The following is a 19322-nucleotide window of genomic DNA, read 5'->3' on the forward strand; positions in this document are numbered from 1 at the left end:
GGGGTAGGAGGTGGGGGGAGGGTAGCAGGTTGGGGGTGTAGAAGATTGGGGGGGAGCTCTAATGACAAAGTACACTAAATAATAATTATGCAGCTATTGACATGAGGGCTATGGGGGATATTACTTGCGCAGATTGAGCGGGATAACTGGTGCAATGTGTATTCTTAATTCACTCCATAACCAGTAAACAGTATTCATCTGAGAATGTACACCACGTTTTCCTGTGCAGGTCCACTCGGTACTGCAGGGAAGAGGTCAGGGCCGGTGCTAGGATTTTTGCCAACACAGGCAAAGTTGACTTTTTGCGCCCACCCACCCCGCATGTGCTGTCTATGTATATTTAACACACCATGGTCTTGTTAGAACATAGCGCAAGCATCGTGGCATTTTGATAAGTACAAGTACTTGTCAAAATGGCCTGTTTTTTCCGCCCTCACCCTGCAGCGCCCTCAGGCGGCCGCCTGACTTGCCTTGCGGTAGCGCCGTGCCTGGAAGAGGTTAGGTCTTCCATTCTTCGTTTCTGAGACTTTGAAACACCAAAGAGATATTGGAGGGGAAGTCATCTGTTTCCAATATAATGGAATGCAGTTTTTGGCAATGTGATAAATGGTTTGAGTGGCATAATAATGCAGCTGGGTTGTGCCCTAGGTCTTTTCTTGTAAGCTTGATAATAATCAACATTTTCGTTTACCAGAATGGCTGTAAAAAAGGATGGTCCCAAAGAATATGGAGAAGCATACCTTGTTCTTTCTTGCATATCCAGGAAATTGGGGAGGACTGTAAAAAGAGTTTATGAAGGTAAGTGGGAACCCTATAAAAATGTAAACAGGTGTTTAAAGCCAGATTCTGGGGTTTTACAGGCCATAGATGCTTTACGTAGATATTTTTAGATTGCTGGGTCAGAAAGAAGGAGCATTTTAGATCTGTTTCCTACTTCTGTATATAAGGAGTAGAAATCTGGTGTTGTAGTCACCAGAAGGAAGTAGGATTGGGAAAGAGTATGTCTTAAGGGGTCCTTATCCATATATAGGCCCATATACTGTATAGGTTCTCAAAGGATGAGTTGTTGTAAATTGTGGAGGTGTGTTGAGAGATTTAGGCAAAAATAAAATGGTGGGGTTGTAATGCCTTCTAGAAGTTTAGAAGCTCACCATGCGTTGTCATTGAGATATTTGGTGGATATGCTTCTCCTCCTACCTATATAAGCACTCTTCTAGTGTCACCTACAAATCTAACTCCTCCCCTCCTCTTCCTCTTTCTGTAGGGGTCCCCCAAGGCTCTGTCCTTGGACCCCTTCTCTATCTACACATATCTCCTCCCTTGGTCAGTTGATAACCTCACGTGGCTTCCAATTCCATCTCTATGCCAATGACACTCAAATATATCTTTCTACTCCACAATTCATCCCCTCAGTGTCATCGCGTGTCACTAATCTACTAACTGACATATCAGTCTGGATGACACAACACCTCTTAAAACTCAATCGTTCAAAAACTGAGCTCATGATATTTCCTCCCACCTGTTCACCTTCCCCCAACTTTTCCTTTGAGATTGATAACAACTATCTATCCCTCCCCCCAACTCCAAGGTAGTAGGTGTCATCCTTGACTTGGACCTCACCTTTCTGCCCCACATCCAATTACTATCCAAATTCTACTGCCCTCACCTTCGTAAAATCTACAAAATACGCCCCTTCCTCACCAATGAAACCACAAAGCTACTCATCCACTCACTTGTTATCTCTAGTCTTGACTATTGCAACTCCCTCCTCATTGGCCTACCTCTACACAGAGGTAGGCCCCCCTTCAGTCTATCATGCATGCTGCTGCTAGAGTCATCCACCTAACCAACCGCTCAGTGTCTGCAACCCCCCTCTGACATTCCCTCCACTGGCTTCCAATCGCCCAAAGGATAAAATTCAAAATAATAACCACTTACAAAGCCATCCACAACTCTGCCCCCAGCCATATTTCAAACCTTGTCTCAAAGTATCACACTAACCGTCCCCTCCGCTCTTCCAAAGACCTCCTGCTTTCTAGCACCCTCGTCAACTCCTCCCATGCTCGCCTCCAGGAATTCTCTAGAGTCCCTCCCATCCTCTGGACCTTTTTTACCCCAACCTGTCTGTCTAACTCCTACTCTGACTCCCTTTAGGTGATCCCTAAAGACTCATCTCTTCAGGGAAGCCTATCCCACCTCGAACTAACCACTGAACTATCATGTTCTCAAACAATTAATCTCCACACAGCTACTTCCTCATGTATCACTTGCCCCTCCGTTTTAGATTGTAGGCCCTCACAGGCAGGGCCCTCCTTACCATCTTGTTTTGAATTGTATTGCAATTATAATGTCTTCCTCATATTGTAAAGTGCTGCACGAACTGTTGGTGCTATATAAATCCTGTATAATATAAGAATAATATAATAATGTGTCCGTGGAGATAAAATGCTTTATTCTGAATTTGTGTTCCTTCACAAAGCTCTGGAAGGAGCTATCATAAATCATAGGGGCAATGTCCGGGTGGCTTATGACTGGGAGCATTTCCATGTCTTTAGTGTTGGAATGGAGTTTGGAGTGGCCGCATGCATTACTGTAAGGGTGTCAGCTACTAAAGGATGTGAGCATGTTGACAATGGTATTCCAATGGAATCCCATGGAAGGGTCACAATAGAGATTGGGGCCGTTTCTTGTTCATGGAGAATAAAATTTGTGGAGATGATTTCAACATCAGTCAAGTATTTTTATTGTATGTGTTGCTCTTTAAGAAAGCATGGGATCAGGAAATCCCAATTCCCCCTGTTGATTAGATGGGGTTAATACGGCCTGTTCCAGTGTATGTGGTTTTCTGCAACAGAGAAAGTGTAGGAATTCTGTACAGATTGAACAGAGGAAGGATTTGGGAATATGTAGGTGAATTGGTTGGGAATAGGTAAAGGACTCTGGGTAAGACATTCATCTTTGGTATGCTGTTTCCCCAAAGAAAACCAACCAAAAGAAAATTAGTTTGTCTATTTGCAGATGGACAAGAGAAGTAGGGGAAAATTTAGCTTAGAATGTACCCTCCAAGGCTTGCCTATATTATATCCCTAGGTATTGCAGTGAGGAGGTGTTTCACTTAAAGGGGAAGTTGGGTTCTATAAGTATGAGTTTTGTTGTTGGTATAGAGCTTGAGATTTTTGTACCTTTTATCTTGAAGTAAAACAAGGTGGTGTATTTCTCACATTCTGCGAGGAAGCTCTGGAGGTGAAAACTTTGAGTCTTTGTTTGATGCTCCTGAGAAGGCATTTGACTGAGACAGTGAGGATCATAGGGGAAAGCAGGCACCCATGTTGGGTGCCATTGGAAAGGGGAAATAATTCCAAAATGGTTTCATTGACCTTGACCGGCACAATGGTTTTGAGTTTACTGCTTGGACCCATACTCTCATATGTGGGCCTATGTCTATGTGCTTAAGAGCTGATCTAAAATTTCAGTTGATGTGGTCAAAGGCCTTCTTGGTGCCTGTTGACAGCAGGAGTAGCAAGAATTTTTATTACTACATGCATAATAAAGAAAAACATTTATATATCTGGTCTATCCCAAGTGAAAGGTCAACATATTTTTTATCTTTGATTTGAATATAGAGCTACTCCTCACTTAACAACCTACCCGTTTAATGGCCGCTCGAACTTACAACCAGCTCTCCGACCAGTTGGTATTGTACACTGTATGAGAACTTGGGTCAAGCTCATCTAACATCACCCTTTCTCAGTCTATGTCTCGTTCCCGCAGTTGGTCATTCAATCGGTATTCACTACTGTACTGCACATTGGTATTTGCGGGATGCAAACCTAAGTCATGTACTGTATATTAGAGCTGATTTTCTCTATTCCTCACTTACCCTGTTTCCCCGAAAGTAAGACCTACTCCGAAAATAAGACCTAGCACTATCTTCAGGGATATCTGTAATATAAGACCTACCCCGAAAATAAGACCTAGTTCGGTGGTAGGTCTTATATTACAGAGATCCGCTAGGTCTTACTTTCGGGGAAGCGGCACATAACTGTGTAAAAACCGTCCGCAGCTCCCGCCCCGCCCACACGCCCACCCACATGTGAGGAGTGTCTGTATTAAAATAGATACAGTATCTGTGAAACATTCAATCAGGCTGTCTGTAATTTGGTTGTCTCAGGTTAAAACTACCACTGTAAACTCTGTGATCTCTGGCACATATACTTTATGGATATTGGTAAGCTTGGAAAAAAAAAGAAAATGGTAAACTACAGTGGCCATGCATACCCAAAGAAATCAATCATAAACAATATACTTTCTTGCCCCTGAACTGAAGCCAGGTGGCTTAGAAGAGCCATTAACCCCTTCGTGACGGGAGACGTACACTGTACGTCCAGCCACAAAGGGACCAAATGACTCGTCACGTACAGTTTTCCTATGTGCCAGCCCTTTCCTTAAAAAAGTAGGACACTTTGTGCTCCCTCTTGGATAGCCGCATACATCCCCGTTCTATCATCCCCTTGGATCAGAGCTGGGTGAAATATCTAATTGAAGCTGCCCCATATTTTCTCCTTCTCCTCAATGCCAGCACCATAACCCTCCTTACCACCAGCACAACAACACACTTCCTCACTGCCAAGACCCCAACCCTCCTCCCCTCATATTCCTCATCTGCTTCCTGCTGCCTCTGCCTCACAGGAATGGAAATAATTGGCAAATAATGCCTCAAAGCCAGAAGGAAGACCTCCACTTCCTCCAGCTGCTGTGCCTCTAGTCCCCCGTCTATTACATCATGCAATGTGTGCTCATCCAGGAACACCAGAGGGATCATATCGCTAATATGGTTGCCTTTTTAAATGGTGCCATGATGTTGCACACATCCTGAAGCAGGAGTCACTGACGTGGTAATAGTCTAGTGCTGCTGGTGCTGCCATTGCAGTGTGGCCAATGTAAAGTTCTACTGCATGGCTGTATTGCATATCAGGCAGTAGCCAGGCAGGTTGTGTTGATGCTGCATTGCAGCCAGGAGAACACCCGCAGGTTATCTCTAGATATCACTGCCTAAGGTGTGCACCCACACTTCTGGCCTGCTGCAGGGCATTCTTAAACCAGGGACCATTGCACCACCATGTTCAGGATATGTGCAGGAGAGGTGACTGTGCTGTCACCAAAGTGCAGGACATGGGGCAGCACCACAAGCTTCAGTGCTGTGACCCATCATAAAATGTGCTCAGTATGTCATGAAAGAGATGTATTACTCTTTTCCATATTTGCTGGATGACGTGTCTGTGGTCATGTGGTCCATTCTGCTGATTGCAGCACAGGCCATAAACTAGTGAAAAGAGACCAAAAATTCATCAGATGAAATGGTAGCAGCTGTAAAGTCAGCAGTTTTGCCAAACTGCTATTGATAAATTAGGCAAGGGGTGATTAAGAAATAATATCTTCTTCCGCTGCAGCAGCTATAGTAGAGACACCTGCCTGGTTAAGGAGGCTGCTGAAGATGGTGGAGAGGAGTTATGAGGCTTACAGCAAAGTAAAAAGCTATACTTGCAACTATGCTGCTGAACTAGTTTGCAGGTCATGGGAGACACATTTGCCTTTTCATCTTACATACCGTAGTAACATAGTTGGTAAGGTTGAATAAAGACACAGGCCCACTCACTTTATCCTGTACGTGTGTGTATGTATATAATACATGTCACTAATAGTTGCCATAACTCTTTCTATTCTGTGTACTGAAAAACTCGTCCAAGTGTTTCTTGAATTTGTCATTGCTTTCAGCCGATACCACTATTCCAAATTTTTACTGCTCAACCCTTTACACATCTTGGGTGGTCAAGAACCTTGTCCCAAAACGGAGTGTGGGTCTTTTGTTGTCGACTGGTATTACTAAGGTGCTGCTACCACTGTGCTCTTTGGTACATTGACATTTGTTTCCTCATGCATGTGGTACCCAAAGGACTAGTACTCTTACCATGCCTGACATGCAGAGGCATTGCTGAGCTCTTTCAATTTGCTGCCTATTCAAGAGCTCGGATACTAATTAGTACCAAACACATACCCAAGGTCTATATTTTGTTTTTGGAATAACTGGAGACAGGAGTTAGGTGCATCCACAACTACCTAAAAAAACAAAACTATTTTTTTCCTAGTTATAATAATGAATCAGATTAAGTGTTGCTGCTTAAAAAAAAACCAAATACATAAAAATATGAAAATATAACATTAAAAAATGCATTACACATATAAATGATGTGACACCACATAGAGCCTAACAACATGAAGTATGTTACTGAAAAGACTGGTGTTTTTCCAATGTCACCCTTGAAGTCACACTAAAAAAAAAAAAGAGGACCCTCTCCCCGCTGAATGGTATTTTCTTAAAAAAGGTTTTGCATTGGTACATGTCCCCCATGGCAATGTCCAGCTCAATGTGCCCGTTTTTATGACAAGTACTTGTCTAGTAGCTTTGAAAATGGCCAAAAATTATTTTCAAGATTCATCACCCCATTGATCTCAATAGAGTTACTATTAAAAATGTTTCTATAATACACTCATTCTATATACTGTATATATTATTTCACTATTTAGTGGTTTAGGGAGTACATAGTGCCATTCACACCAGTCCTTAAAATAGTTAACAATCTCATATCCTACAGCAGTCAATTCTGCTCTAGGGTGGTACAAGACCTCTACCCACAGAATGTCAGAAAATCCTGTCCATTAGCAATAAAAAATGTTGGCATATTTTGCCTGGTACTGTTTGGCATATTTTGCCTAGTCGGTATCTCATTACAAACCCTGCAGCTTTATTGGTAGCATGCCTTTATGCTGTTCATCCAACTCCATTATCCTGTCCCACATCAAATACGTCAATATTCAAGGATCACATTTTAACATATTTAATAATAAACTTGTATTATTACATCTTACTTTGCATTAATATAAAATTTGAAACATTAAAATGCAATTGTAGTTTGCTTAAATTAAAACAATACAGACTACGTTGAGTGTACAATAAAAAGGTATACATAAAATGGCTTACTAGTTTGTTTTAAACTTGTAATTACTCCCCGGCGGTAGATATGCGAGTGTCCTAGCACACAGACTTCTGCTGTGTTACATAGTTACATAGTTAGTCAGGTTGAAAAAAGACACACATCCATCGAGTTCAACCTATAAAAGCAGTGGTCTCTCTGCAGCAGTCCAGCACACCCCCTCCTGAACTGAAAGTTTGCAATTATTAGGGAGCATCAACTTTGCTGATTGGAGAACTCTAGCTCAGTCTCAGTGCTTAGGGGTGTCTGGCTTCTAAAGAAAGACCGCTGCATTCACATAGATAGCAGCAACACCTCTGAAGGGTATGCCAAGACACCTGCATTTCTACTGGAACTGAGGAACAATAAAAAAAGTAAGAGATTTACCATATCATTTCTAACTGTACCTTCAATGTATTTGTATTTTATTTATTTTTAGCAAACTACAGTTGGGGTATTTTTTAGTGGGGTATTCTTTGCTTCTAACCAAATTTTAGCTAATACATATTGAATGTAACATCCTCGCACATCCTTAGCACAATTATGCCTCTTGATAAGTAAACAGAAGTAATCATATGATATGCACAAACAGAATTTAAAAACTGCAAAGAAGCAGTCCTTTAGGTGGATATCTTACTAACAAAAAAAAATTACTGTAAATGCGTCCATTAATGTAATTCTGTAATGTAATCAAACGCTTTTACAAGCAGGAACAATCTTTGCAGGTAGACACAATAAATCCTGCAAGAACTAGATCTCCCCCACAGTTCCCATCTGCTCATTTTAAATTTTTAAGATCTCAAAGTCTGTGCAACCTTATTAAGGAGGGGGCAGATGCCTTCTGCTGCCATATTCTGGTTGGTTTTACATAGCTTTCTCTATTAAAGCAGTAAAAACATAAGTCTCAAAACCCTTAATACTGAGCAACATCAACACACTGAGCAGAAATGCATAATGTCAGTGGAATAAATATCAAATAAAAAAAAAAAAATAGGTTAAGACACAGAAGGGAAAACTGTGCATTTAAGTGTGTGCCTGTTTGTGTATGTATGTGTGTCTACGCTTGTGCATGTACATCAATAAATATTTAATTAAAGGTAAAGAATAATGTTTGTGGATAATTTTACTTAATATTAAAACTGACCTTTAGACAAATACACAATTGACATAAAAGGGGTCTATCTCACCTACCAAAAGATTTCTGTCTCAATATATAAACTGGGTTCCTCAGGTAATTACAAATATTGCAGTAATAATGCAGTCACAGTATACAATAACATTAATTTGATATATTTAATATACAAATTTGTGCGCCCCTAAACCCTTATTAGAGGAAAGTTATCTAAAGATAGATATCGAAAGATATCTAACTTTTTATGTCAATTTCTGTGTGATAAAGTAGTATACAGGGCTCACATACACAAGCATATATTTCTTATATTCTTGCTAGAACATAGGTGTTATAGTCCAGCTGTCTGCCTCCCCCCTCCCTATCCCCAGCAGAAATGCATGTCCCCAGGCCCCAGCAGAGTGGCAGGCGGCCTTTGATCTCCAGCTGCACTGGCCGTAGAGTAAAAGCTGCAGGGAGCCGCACAGTCACCGCTAGCTGTCACAAGCCCCACTCCCCTTTCCCATCAGAGATACATGTCCCCAGCCCCAGCAGCACAGCAGGCAGTTTTTCATCTCCGGCCACATTGACCGGGAGATCAAAAACCTGCAGGAAGCAGCACACAGCAGGCTGCGTCACACTCAGGCACCAAGAAACTTGAACGCACCCAAGTGCAGGGCCCCATGTTCCCTCCACCAGCAGCCATCCACAAGCCATCTGGCCACAAATGCTGCAACCATAAGGATTGCACGGCCATCGGGGGCGAGGCTGGTTGCTTATTTGAAATTTTGCAGGGGAAGTATTCTATGTCCAATAAGGAGCCAGCAGATGCTGATGGGGAATCATTCATTTATTTAACACAAAGTTTTTTGGTCAATTCTACAGAATGTATCAAGTAGATAAAACCCTTTGTAGCTGGATTAGGTTTCTATACAAATGTCGATAAGTTGGTGCTCCTTAAGCAGTGTTGCTATAGCAGAGATGTGAGAAGATAAAGCCGGTCGGGTTGGTTGAATGGGCTTTTGTTCTGTCCTTGTCTAAATCAAGTACTAGATATGAGTTTCTTGTGAGAATAAGTCAATAAGTGTGAAATCTAGTCTGTTGCATGTTCAGTATGTATTTGGAAACAATTGTTATATCGATTTCATATAAGGACCCTTGTAGAATATATTTGCCCATAGGGTCTGCAAAGAAAGGGTATATTTATCCTAAAGGCAAACACCACACAATGCTTGTTTTCTCTGAAGTTGGCACAGCAGAATTAAGGATAATTTTTAAGTAAATAATTGCAGCAAGAGGAGAAGGGGGGATATCTGGTTTCCTGAAGCAAGACAATGTCTGCATGAAGGAGAAAAGTATATGAAAAAGCTTTGTTACGATTATTAGGAGTTGAGACCGTGGATATTAAGTTAGAATATATCAAGATCATTAGCCAAAGTCAGGATCTATGGTGTGGAGAGAAGTGAGAAGCCTGAGGGCTGCATAAGTTGGGAGGGAAAGGGGGGCACCCCAAGGGGGAAGTCTGCTAATACTTGCTCCATTGTTTATCAAAACCCATCAGGAAAAAGAGGAGGAGATTCAGGAAGAAGCCAGGGGGATGTCATATAGAACACAACTGAAAAGAACAACATGTACACCAAGGTTTGTCCAAAAGGAAAAGTAGCAGAAGTGTAGACGGACTAAGTCCATCTCCGTCTCTTGTGTAATGGAGGCTGGCTGCCATCTGGGCACAAGGGGTTGAGCTAATGGTGTGGGCAGTAAGAAAATGGTAGGTAGGGGAAGATAGTATAGGATTAGGATAGAAAGTATAGGGTAGTAAGACACACTGTGCCGAGGGGATGTTATGAACCCAGGCTAATAAGAGAAGGCTAAAAGTGGCATTTTAGATGTTGGGGTGTGTGGGAGTGGAAAGAGTGCATGTGGCATGAACAATTAAATATTGTATATTTAATTGTTCATGTTCATATTGTAATGTGTATATCTATAACTATCTGAAGATGCCTGTTGAAATGTTAGTATCAGCTATTCATTCTCAGGGCGCAAGGGAAGAATTTAATAGGTAAAATAAAGTTGCCCAAATAATGCAGATTAGCAGATTGTGAGTAGAGATTAGCGACATTTTACTTTACAGGTGGGTATATCAGTAGGCAGCTTTGCAACTCTATATAGTATAGTACAATGAGAAAGCATTTAAAGTGAGTGTAAAAGGATCATTCATGGAAGGATCATTCCATGAAAAAACTATAAGAGGCCATCAGAAAAAAATATACACTATTATCAAAAGCCTATTAAAATGATACAACTCGAGAACCATAGAACCCATTTATAATAGTGGCCCTAAAGCAGGCTTCAGGCGCTCAGATAACCTCCAGTGTGGTATGGTAATCTATGACAGTTGGCAGGTATGGTTGGAGGAAAAAAAACAGGATCCTTAGACCAAACAATGGATGACAAAAAGTGTTCCCATATTAAGCTGGAATTGGAGGGCAACCATGCATTAATCGGGTGGTCTGATAGTCAACCATCATTGGGCAGATCCCTTAGCTGGACTAAGCAAAGTACCCCTTAGTCCTGTCCCATCCTAAGTCCCACATTCTGTGTGTGAGGTGATCTTGTCCCGGAGAAGGTGAGGTAACAAAAAGTTAGCTTTGGTATAAAGGTTACATTTCCCTGTTGATGGTACCAACCAGAAGACTTGTCAGGTCAGGCTCCATCTAGGAGCAGTGACTAAGCTTTCACTCTGGCTGGATTTGTGAAATGGTCTTGTTGCTGATCTTCCAAATCAGTCTCAGCCAGGTGGACTTCTGACTGGGATTCAATTGTAGTGGATCTGGTGATGTTGCTGACAGGAGCTCAAGGCTTCTCTGCAGACTTCCTCTAGCATCTTCCCACTGTAGTTGAATATTAATTGAAAGGGAAAGCCCCATCTGTATGGAATATAATGGAAGCATAGAGTGTCCAGATAGGACATTGTAGATATGACTGCAAGGATCTGATAAGGATGACCCTAAAACACAAGTGTCATGTGGCCTCTGATTGCCAGTATTATGGTCTCCTTTCTATTTTAGAAGGTGGTTTTGACAATAATGTCTCTTTTCTATGTTAGAGTTCTATATATAAGATTGAACTCTAGTCTGCTAATGGGTAAAGGGGGAGACAACTCTTGAAACAGGGCTGTTTTCGTGGAACTAAGATCCTTTATAGTCTCCGGGAGGCCCATTATATGTAGGTTATCATGCTTGGTCTTTACTCATTGAGTCAAGCTCCTTTTCTTGTGAACCTACTACAGTTAAGACATCGTCCATCTTTCGTTCAAGTTGGTCAGTACGAGTACCAATCTCCCGATGTTGGCTGTCAGCTAATCTGTAGCCCCGGTGAGTTCTGATTTGAGCATGTTGCTGGATTTGTCCAGCAGGGCTGTGTCTCTGGTGGTCTCAGTCCGGACCCCTATGTGGAGTGTTGTTTTCCAGAGAAGAGGTGTCAGTAGCTTCTGGGGACAGCTGCAGAGCTGCCGGCCTTACCTCGCTGTGTTGTGAAACCACCATCTTGGGACCATGCGCTTTCTGTAATGGAGCTTACACCATTAGACCACCATTGCACCCATAAACTGCCCTACTGGGCAAGGAAGTGGAGGGGGGAAATAATAAAGGTGACGGTTGCATTCTCTTTGCCTGGGTATTGCATGGTCTGTTCAGAAGGCTGCCATCTTGATTGGCTACTCACCGGCACACCACTTCCTCCACCAAATGTTTTCTACTTCTTTTCAACCAGTCTTGTGGTTCATAAACACCTGCCAGACAACACAACAAGGTTTTGCAATCCCTGAGCTCACTCTGCAGACTACACTGCAGTTAAACAATAAAGTCTGGTCTAGAGCCCAGCCCACACAATTATAAAATCATCCCTGTGCTCTGTACTCCTCTCAGGAGTCTGCCACTGTTAGATGAACAGCATTGTGCTATGCAGCACAGCTTGACTAGCTGATAGTGCTGCCTCTCCCCTTCTTAGAGTGGGTGCTGCTAGATGGGGCAATACAGGATTCTGAAAGATTAAAGTTATATTGCAATCTGTATGTAAGAGTATAATATTTTTTAAATTATTCTGTAAATGGATTAAACAGTAGCTTGCAGTGCTGGGACAGGGTCCTTTAGAACCCAAGACAAAGAAATCAAATAAGGAAATGCAGCTCACCTAAAGGATCATTAAATCTTCTTAAGGTTGAATGTCTGGTGCCTTAATGCATTCTGTGGTTCAATCAGCTGCCTCTTACATTGCTACTGTGCCCTTTAGTGATGCAGGATCCGAAGATTGAAACCACAGAGAGTCCAACAACTAGGCATTCAACACCCCTGCAAGTGTTATGAATGCGGAAGATACTTCAACCACTGTAGGTCAAGAAAAGAGTAATGGCATGGACAGTAGGATAGGAAATGTCTAATTATTATCTTTACAGGGAGCCATTTTTACATTTTTATCTAGTAACAGTTGATTTACAGTTTATGTCTTATGGCACAATTTACCTGTTTCTTTAAAATCTTTCTTTTACAAACAAACATTTGATAAAAGGTACATCCATGACACTTTTGCAGTTTGCAGAAGATGCTGGGCTTTTTTGCAAGGTCATGGATAAAAGTTTGTTTATATTTGTTGGCAGTATGCATAGTCTGGGTAATTATTGAGGGATGTTTGGGTCCTTCCTCTGATTACACCAACTAATGAGTAATTTATAATTTGTGTAAACTGCTACCTCCTGCTATTCAGCTTTGTTTTCCAACATGGCAACTTTTGATCCTGTTAAAAGCAGCTGTTTGGAGCCTGCATCTTGTTGGCTCCAAGTGGTAAATATTAAGTATTAAATATTTATAAGCAACATTTCATATGAACTTGATCAAAATGAAATAAGAAAAGGTTTATTATAAGACTGCACAATAATTATAACATGACTGCAAAATATATATTTAAGGCAAGCAGTACACATTAAACTTGCTTACAATATTTTATTTAATAGTTTTTAGATTTAGTTAGCTATGTTATTGTAAAACATACCTTTTTTCTATGAGATGGCACAATGAAAAATGTCTCTATGTTATGCTTTTTCAAGAAACTGTTTCTTTCATGACCATAACCTGGTTCAACTTCATAATCCCCATTTAGGCACTCTAGGGTGGTCTTTGTAATGTGAACCTTCCTAAAAAACAATGAAACAACAAGAAAAACTACTAAGTTATTGGTAGATATAAATTACACACTCAGACTGTAAGGTTTGTGGTAAGATTAAGGCTGATGTCATACTTTGACACTGAAGAGTCTTCCACTTACCTCTGGGGAATCCCTCCCTCACTGGTCCTGAATGCTGCTGAGTCTTCCTACCTGCGAAGGAACTACTCAGCCTGTGCAAACACTCGCTGGATGATCAAAACATTTGTCTCTTGACTTTCATAGAGATTTAGATTATTAGTTGCAAGATCTGCACAGTACATACAGATGCATATTCTGGCCATAATAAATATGCATCCCTACATCTTAGTCACTCCAAAAAGAAAAATGGTTTGGCAATCTAGTGGACAAGGTTCAAGTACAACTGATGCCAAAACGTTTTTTATTTTAGTTTTGGATAAAGTATGGGAGGGTTATAACACATCAGCTTTTTTTGGGGCATCTATGTCCCCTTAGGGAAATTTTCCTTCACTTCCTGTCCGATAGCTCACCATGGAAAACACATGTAGGTATAGCCCAATGCGAGATTTTACAGGTTGAAAACACAAAGATTTAGGTATTTGCAACAAAAAATGCCTATTTGAATGGCCTTCTGTGTGGAAACTTAAACAGAGGTTTAATCTGTGATTGACTACTACAGAACTTACTAAAGAGCTTTACAGTGAGCAGTCTTATGGGTCCTGTACAGCCACTACACTGAGGGACTTACACATTGGTGTGAAAACACAGAGGGTTGCTCTGTCAGCACAGCGGCCATTTAGTGAATGCCTAGTATTTTTAGCAATGTTTGCAAGGAAAAGGGGCGGCGACATCACAGTACAACCCCTCGTCCAATAAGAGAATATCTATTATTCATTGATAAAAATATTAGGAGTTTGCTGAATGACTGATATGCAAAGCAAGCAACCCTTTTTTTCACAGCAGAGCAGTAATACTAACGTGGGCAAGTGCTCCTAATATGTCAATTTTTTTTTTACTATTTTACTTTCAATATAGCTAATAAGCCGTCTAGCTCTCACAGCAGTAAACAGAATAATCATAGGGATTTGAATAAAAGACAACTGTAGCTTTGTTCTGTACAGATGGTAAATAAGGGAGAGAAATTATGTCGGCTGCCCACACCTAGTGGTCCCACAGATAATTTTACAATCTCGTGCTCACTATTATTATGCCTATCTTAGTTCCATGAGTTACTGTTCTTCGTACATCATTGTTCACTGCATTGTCCAACTGAAAAAGTATGTGTAAATGAAAGAGAAACAAATACAAAAACATACCCAGGCAATCCTCCAGCTTCCATTACATTAGCCAGTGTAACATCATTGGACCAGACATCATACTGCCATTTGCGAAGCCCCAGGACACCACACAGAACTCGGCCAGTATGCAGTCCGACTCTCATGTTGAGATCTACTTCAGTTGCCTCTGCAACAGATCTAAAATCAAGGACAATAAATGTCAGCTGTTATCTCCACAATATCAACTAAAAATATAAAAAAACATACATTTAAAAAGAACAGTTCAATGACTCAGCTGCTTACATACTAGGGTGTAGTTTTAGGACTCACAATGTGAAGCCCCGAACAAATATTAAAAATAGACCAAGCACAATATATCAAACAAAACATACTGTACGTGCTATGTTGCATAGAAAATCACAAAGTAATAACTGTAAATGCAAGTTTTTGTATTCTGTAGTATTTTTCTGCTACCCCTTTTTTATGTAAACGATATAATTATTCCCTTTAAATGAATTCCATAAAATGACTGTTGTGCTCCCTGCTGAAAGCAAACCACCTGTAGCAACAAACCAGGTCTGAGGTGCTCCCTGTTGAAAGTGAACTAGTTGTAGTAATTAAACAGGTCTCAGGTGCTTTGTGATTAATATCGGTAAACTAGCTGCAGCAAGAAACAAAGCCTATGGTGACATAGTTGCAGTAATAAACCAGGTCGGTGGTACTCACCGCTGAAAGGTAAAAATCTTATTTCCCTCTATGGTGTAAGCAGGGGCAGCAGCAGGGGCAATACCAGGGGAGTACTCTGGCCACTGCATGTCCTGGACATTACTACAGCTCTGCAGGAGCATCCATATAGTAGTGAATTAAATCAGATGCAGATACAGAGTAGGGTACTTAGGAAGAGAGGGGCAATGTTTGCTTGGTGTTTGCTATACCGGAACACTGCACTCTGTATGCTGGGAGTGCAGTGGTCAGGCATATACAGCATAAAGCATGATATACAAAGTGCAGCTGTCTCAGTATGCTATGCTGATGGGGCCACTGCGTTCAGTAGCTTGTGATGTATGTTACATTGTGCTGTCCACTATATATTGGGCTGTACGTTACACACTTTTGTCCCCTACAGCAGTGGTCCCCAACCCCCGGGCCGCGGACCGGTACCGGTCCGTGGATCAATAAAATTATCAAACGTTGACCGGTCCGCGGCGATAAAAAGGTTGGGGAGCACTGCCCTACAGGGGTACATTACATACTCCTGCTCCCTGAATTCTGTTTGATACATACTTCTAGCACCTGCACTCTATACATTACATACCTTTTTCCCCTGCACTTCCGATGATTGCACTCTGTATGTTACATACCCTGGCTGCTGAACTCTGTACATTGCCTATTTCTGAACCCTACATTTCCTATGTTACATATTTCTGACCCATGTGCTCTGTACTTTGCATACTCCTGGACCCTTCAGTCTTTATATTATATAATTCCAGGTCCCTGTACCCGGCACTGTGGTCATTACATACTCCAGGCCTCTTAGTTATTATTATAATTACATAGTATTTATATAGTGCCAACAGTTTGCGCAGCGCTTTACAATATAAGGAAGACATAACAATTACAATACAATTCAAGACAAGATGGTAAGGAGGGCCCTGCCCCTGAGGGCTTACAATCTAAAAGAGGAGGGGGAAATGATACGTGAGGTAGCTGTGGGAATGAATTATGTGAGAATGTGAAGGTTCAGTGGTTAGGTTACATAAACCAGAGCACTACACTCATTAAGTTGCATGTTTCTGGCCTCTGCACTCTCTATGTTACGTACACCTGGTCCCTGCCCTCTGTACATTACATACTTTTGAACCCTGAACTCTGTTTGTTCTGTCTGCAAGGTGCAAACTTCTGACCTCTTCCGCTGTACCTTACATACTTTTAACCCTTACATTTTCTATGCAGGATGACAAAAAGGGAATTAGTCTTTCTGAAAGGGGGCATGGGTTCTCAGTGCCTGAAACACATGTAGACAGTAGAAGGACATTTCCTTTTGGTGAACTGGAGCCAGAGAGAGATGGAAAGACAGACTTCTGGTTCTTCCCCTTTGGTTGATGTAGTGTATGCCACAGCCATGGTTTTATCCGACTGAATCTAAGATTCCTCCAGCAGGATGGTACAAAGCAAAGATGGCCAAATCATGCAAAGCTCAAAAGAGGTTGATCGGGAGACACGATTCCTTAGATCACCAATGGACAGGGTGTCTGGTACTCCTTCCCAGCCCAACATGCTGGCATTTGTAGTGAGGATCTTGCAAAAGGAATCCGGGATTCGTTTGAAGTTTTCCCTGAGTGCAGCCAAGCTAGTACTTTGGTGAACAACCAAGGTGCAGATGAGGCTGAAGGGCAGTGCAAAAAATGTTAGTGCAGTGGACCCACAGGAAAGTGTAGGAAACGCTGATGCTTTGGAAAGTTGAGGACAGGTACAAGTCATTTATATTCACAGAAGATAGAAAGTCTCCCTTTGCGAGGGGAGGCAATAACAGTCCTGGTGTAATCCATGCGGAATTTCTTAGCCCGCATGAAGACATTCAGAGCTTTTGAGATCCGACATGGGGTGGATGTCCCCCTTGGGTTTGGAAACTCTGAACAGATTGAAGTAAAACCCCAGAAACAGTTCTACCACAGGAACTGGGCCATTGACACCTTGATCCAGAAGACCTGAGAGGGCTTAATGGAGATTTGCTAATCTGTGCGAGACACAAGAAGGTTGGAGGTTAAAAAACGAGTGGGTAGGGGGCAAAAATCTAGCTTGTAGCCCCTGGAGGCCACCTCCTGCACCCAAGCATCTGAGATGCAAGTTGTCAAAGTGTCCACCAAGGTTAACAGATACCTGTGCCACTATAAATAATGGAAAAGGAAGGTTTGTCTGAGGGTTTGGTGGATTTTGATCCCCAGACCCTGTGGGTGGACTGGAAGACACGTTTGGGGGGTTTCATGTGGATATTGTGGAAGCAGTGAAAATTAAATGGGATGAGCTTTCCTAGGCTGTGGCTTATATTTCTTCTGCTGAGGAATATGGGTGCTCTTGCCATTAGTAGCATCCTGGATAATGATTCTTCAGGGAAGCCTATCCCACCTCAACCTAACCACTGAACCATCCCATTCTCAAACAAATCATCCCCACACAGCCACCGCCTCATATATCACTGGTCCCTCCCTTTTGGATTGTCAGCCCTCACGGGCAGGGCCCTCCTTACCATCTTGTATTTAATTGTATTGTAATTGTAATGTCTTCCTTATATTGTAAAGCGCTGGGCAAACTGTTGGCGCTATATAAATCCTGTATAATAATAATGGTACCTAGAGGAAATCTGAAGAGACATCGTCCCTTGAAAGGATCAGATGTGGGCTTGGCAGTTCAACACTTAATCCTAAGTATTCTCTGCATGTGTACTGACAAGAGACCCAATGCAAGACATAATATGGGAAACCTCCAGCAGCCAATCACAACTGTAGCTTAAAGTTACAAACATTTGCTATAAATATCAGTTGGGTTTTTAGCCACTTAAGTACCAGCCTGTACTTACCCCTTCATTATCAGGGAATTTTTCTGTTTTCAGTGCTGTGATATTTTGATTGACAAATTACTCAGCCATGCAACACTGTTCCCAAATAAATTTTTCTCTCTCTCTCTCTCTCTCTCTCTCTCTCTATATATATATATATAAGCTTGGTAATGGTGCACTAGATACAGAGCATCATTCATTTATGTACAGGTCACATACAATGGGGGATGGAAATGAGGGGGCTAATGTGCAAGTTAAGGGAGGCGAAGGGTTCATATATACAGATCACATACAGAGACAGGATGGAGATCAGTTGAACATGAGAGGAGGCAGAGGAAGGGATAATAAAAAAAACGATTCTAGTGCCAGCTAAAAGCCCTCACTATAAATCTGCTGCTGCTGATCCCTGCATTCCTAAAACCTTTACTCATAAATATTGTTTCCTCCCCTTCCTCCATTGTGAGAAGATGGGGAGGGCTCTCAAATGCAAACATCTCAGCGATCACAAGTCAGAAAGCCAATCTGATTGTCTGTGCACATTGTTCTTGTGATCTGAACCATCTAATGATGGGTCAAATCACAGTCATTGCTAGGCACACTGGTCGCCCCTGTGTGTTTTCTGAGCCACCTTTTAAAAAGGTCATGCCATGAATACACATACAACTCCTTACTGTCTTTTTACAGTACAGTTTTATAGAGGTGGTTCAAAACAGAAAAGAACAAAGTCTGAGGCGCAACTGCCTTTGGGGTTGAATAGGTGAGGGTATGGCAGGGGTTAAATGGGCTGGGGCATGCAGGTTAAATGCTGCCCGAGAAGCAGTTTCGTAGATATTTTTCCCTCCGTAATGTGATCAATATCAGGGGTGGAGGGAGAAATAAAAACAAAAAAACAAAAGAGGTGCACATGAAAATGGAGGCAAGTTGAACTGTGTGTGGTGCATATATCAACTCACCGCGAGGTTCTTGGGGAAGTGTCATCGACAACGGGGTTCCTGTTGGAGGCAGCGTCCGGCGGTCTCTTCTGGGACTGGGTGCAGGGATTCAGATGCCGGGTCGGGGTGCGATTCTATCGGATGCCTGTGTGTGGGACGTGCTGCTGGGCTACTGGGCTGGGTTGCAATGACTCGGGTCACGTTGTTTCGGGGGAGCTGGAGCGTCTGGGTTGGGGGGGG

The 19322-nt window shown here is 41.9% G+C and overlaps 1 protein-coding gene across 1 annotated transcript in view; it reads right to left on the bottom strand.

The window, feature by feature from the left end:
* ADCY1 (adenylate cyclase 1) overlaps positions 1-19322 on the bottom strand; it is a 329625-nt gene that overhangs the window by 97869 nt on the left and 212434 nt on the right. The window contains exons 6-7 of the mRNA XM_018568544.1: positions 14634-14792; positions 13186-13327 (exon numbers count right to left, since the gene is read on the bottom strand). Coding sequence (XP_018424046.1) covers positions 13186-13327; positions 14634-14792 — 301 coding nt within the window. The remainder of the gene's footprint in view (positions 1-13185; positions 13328-14633; positions 14793-19322) is intronic.

The sequence above is a fragment of the Nanorana parkeri genome, unplaced genomic scaffold (assembly GCF_000935625.1).
Source record: "Nanorana parkeri isolate BGI_ZX_2015 unplaced genomic scaffold, ASM93562v1 scaffold1205, whole genome shotgun sequence".
Taxonomy (NCBI): domain Eukaryota; kingdom Metazoa; phylum Chordata; class Amphibia; order Anura; family Dicroglossidae; genus Nanorana; species Nanorana parkeri.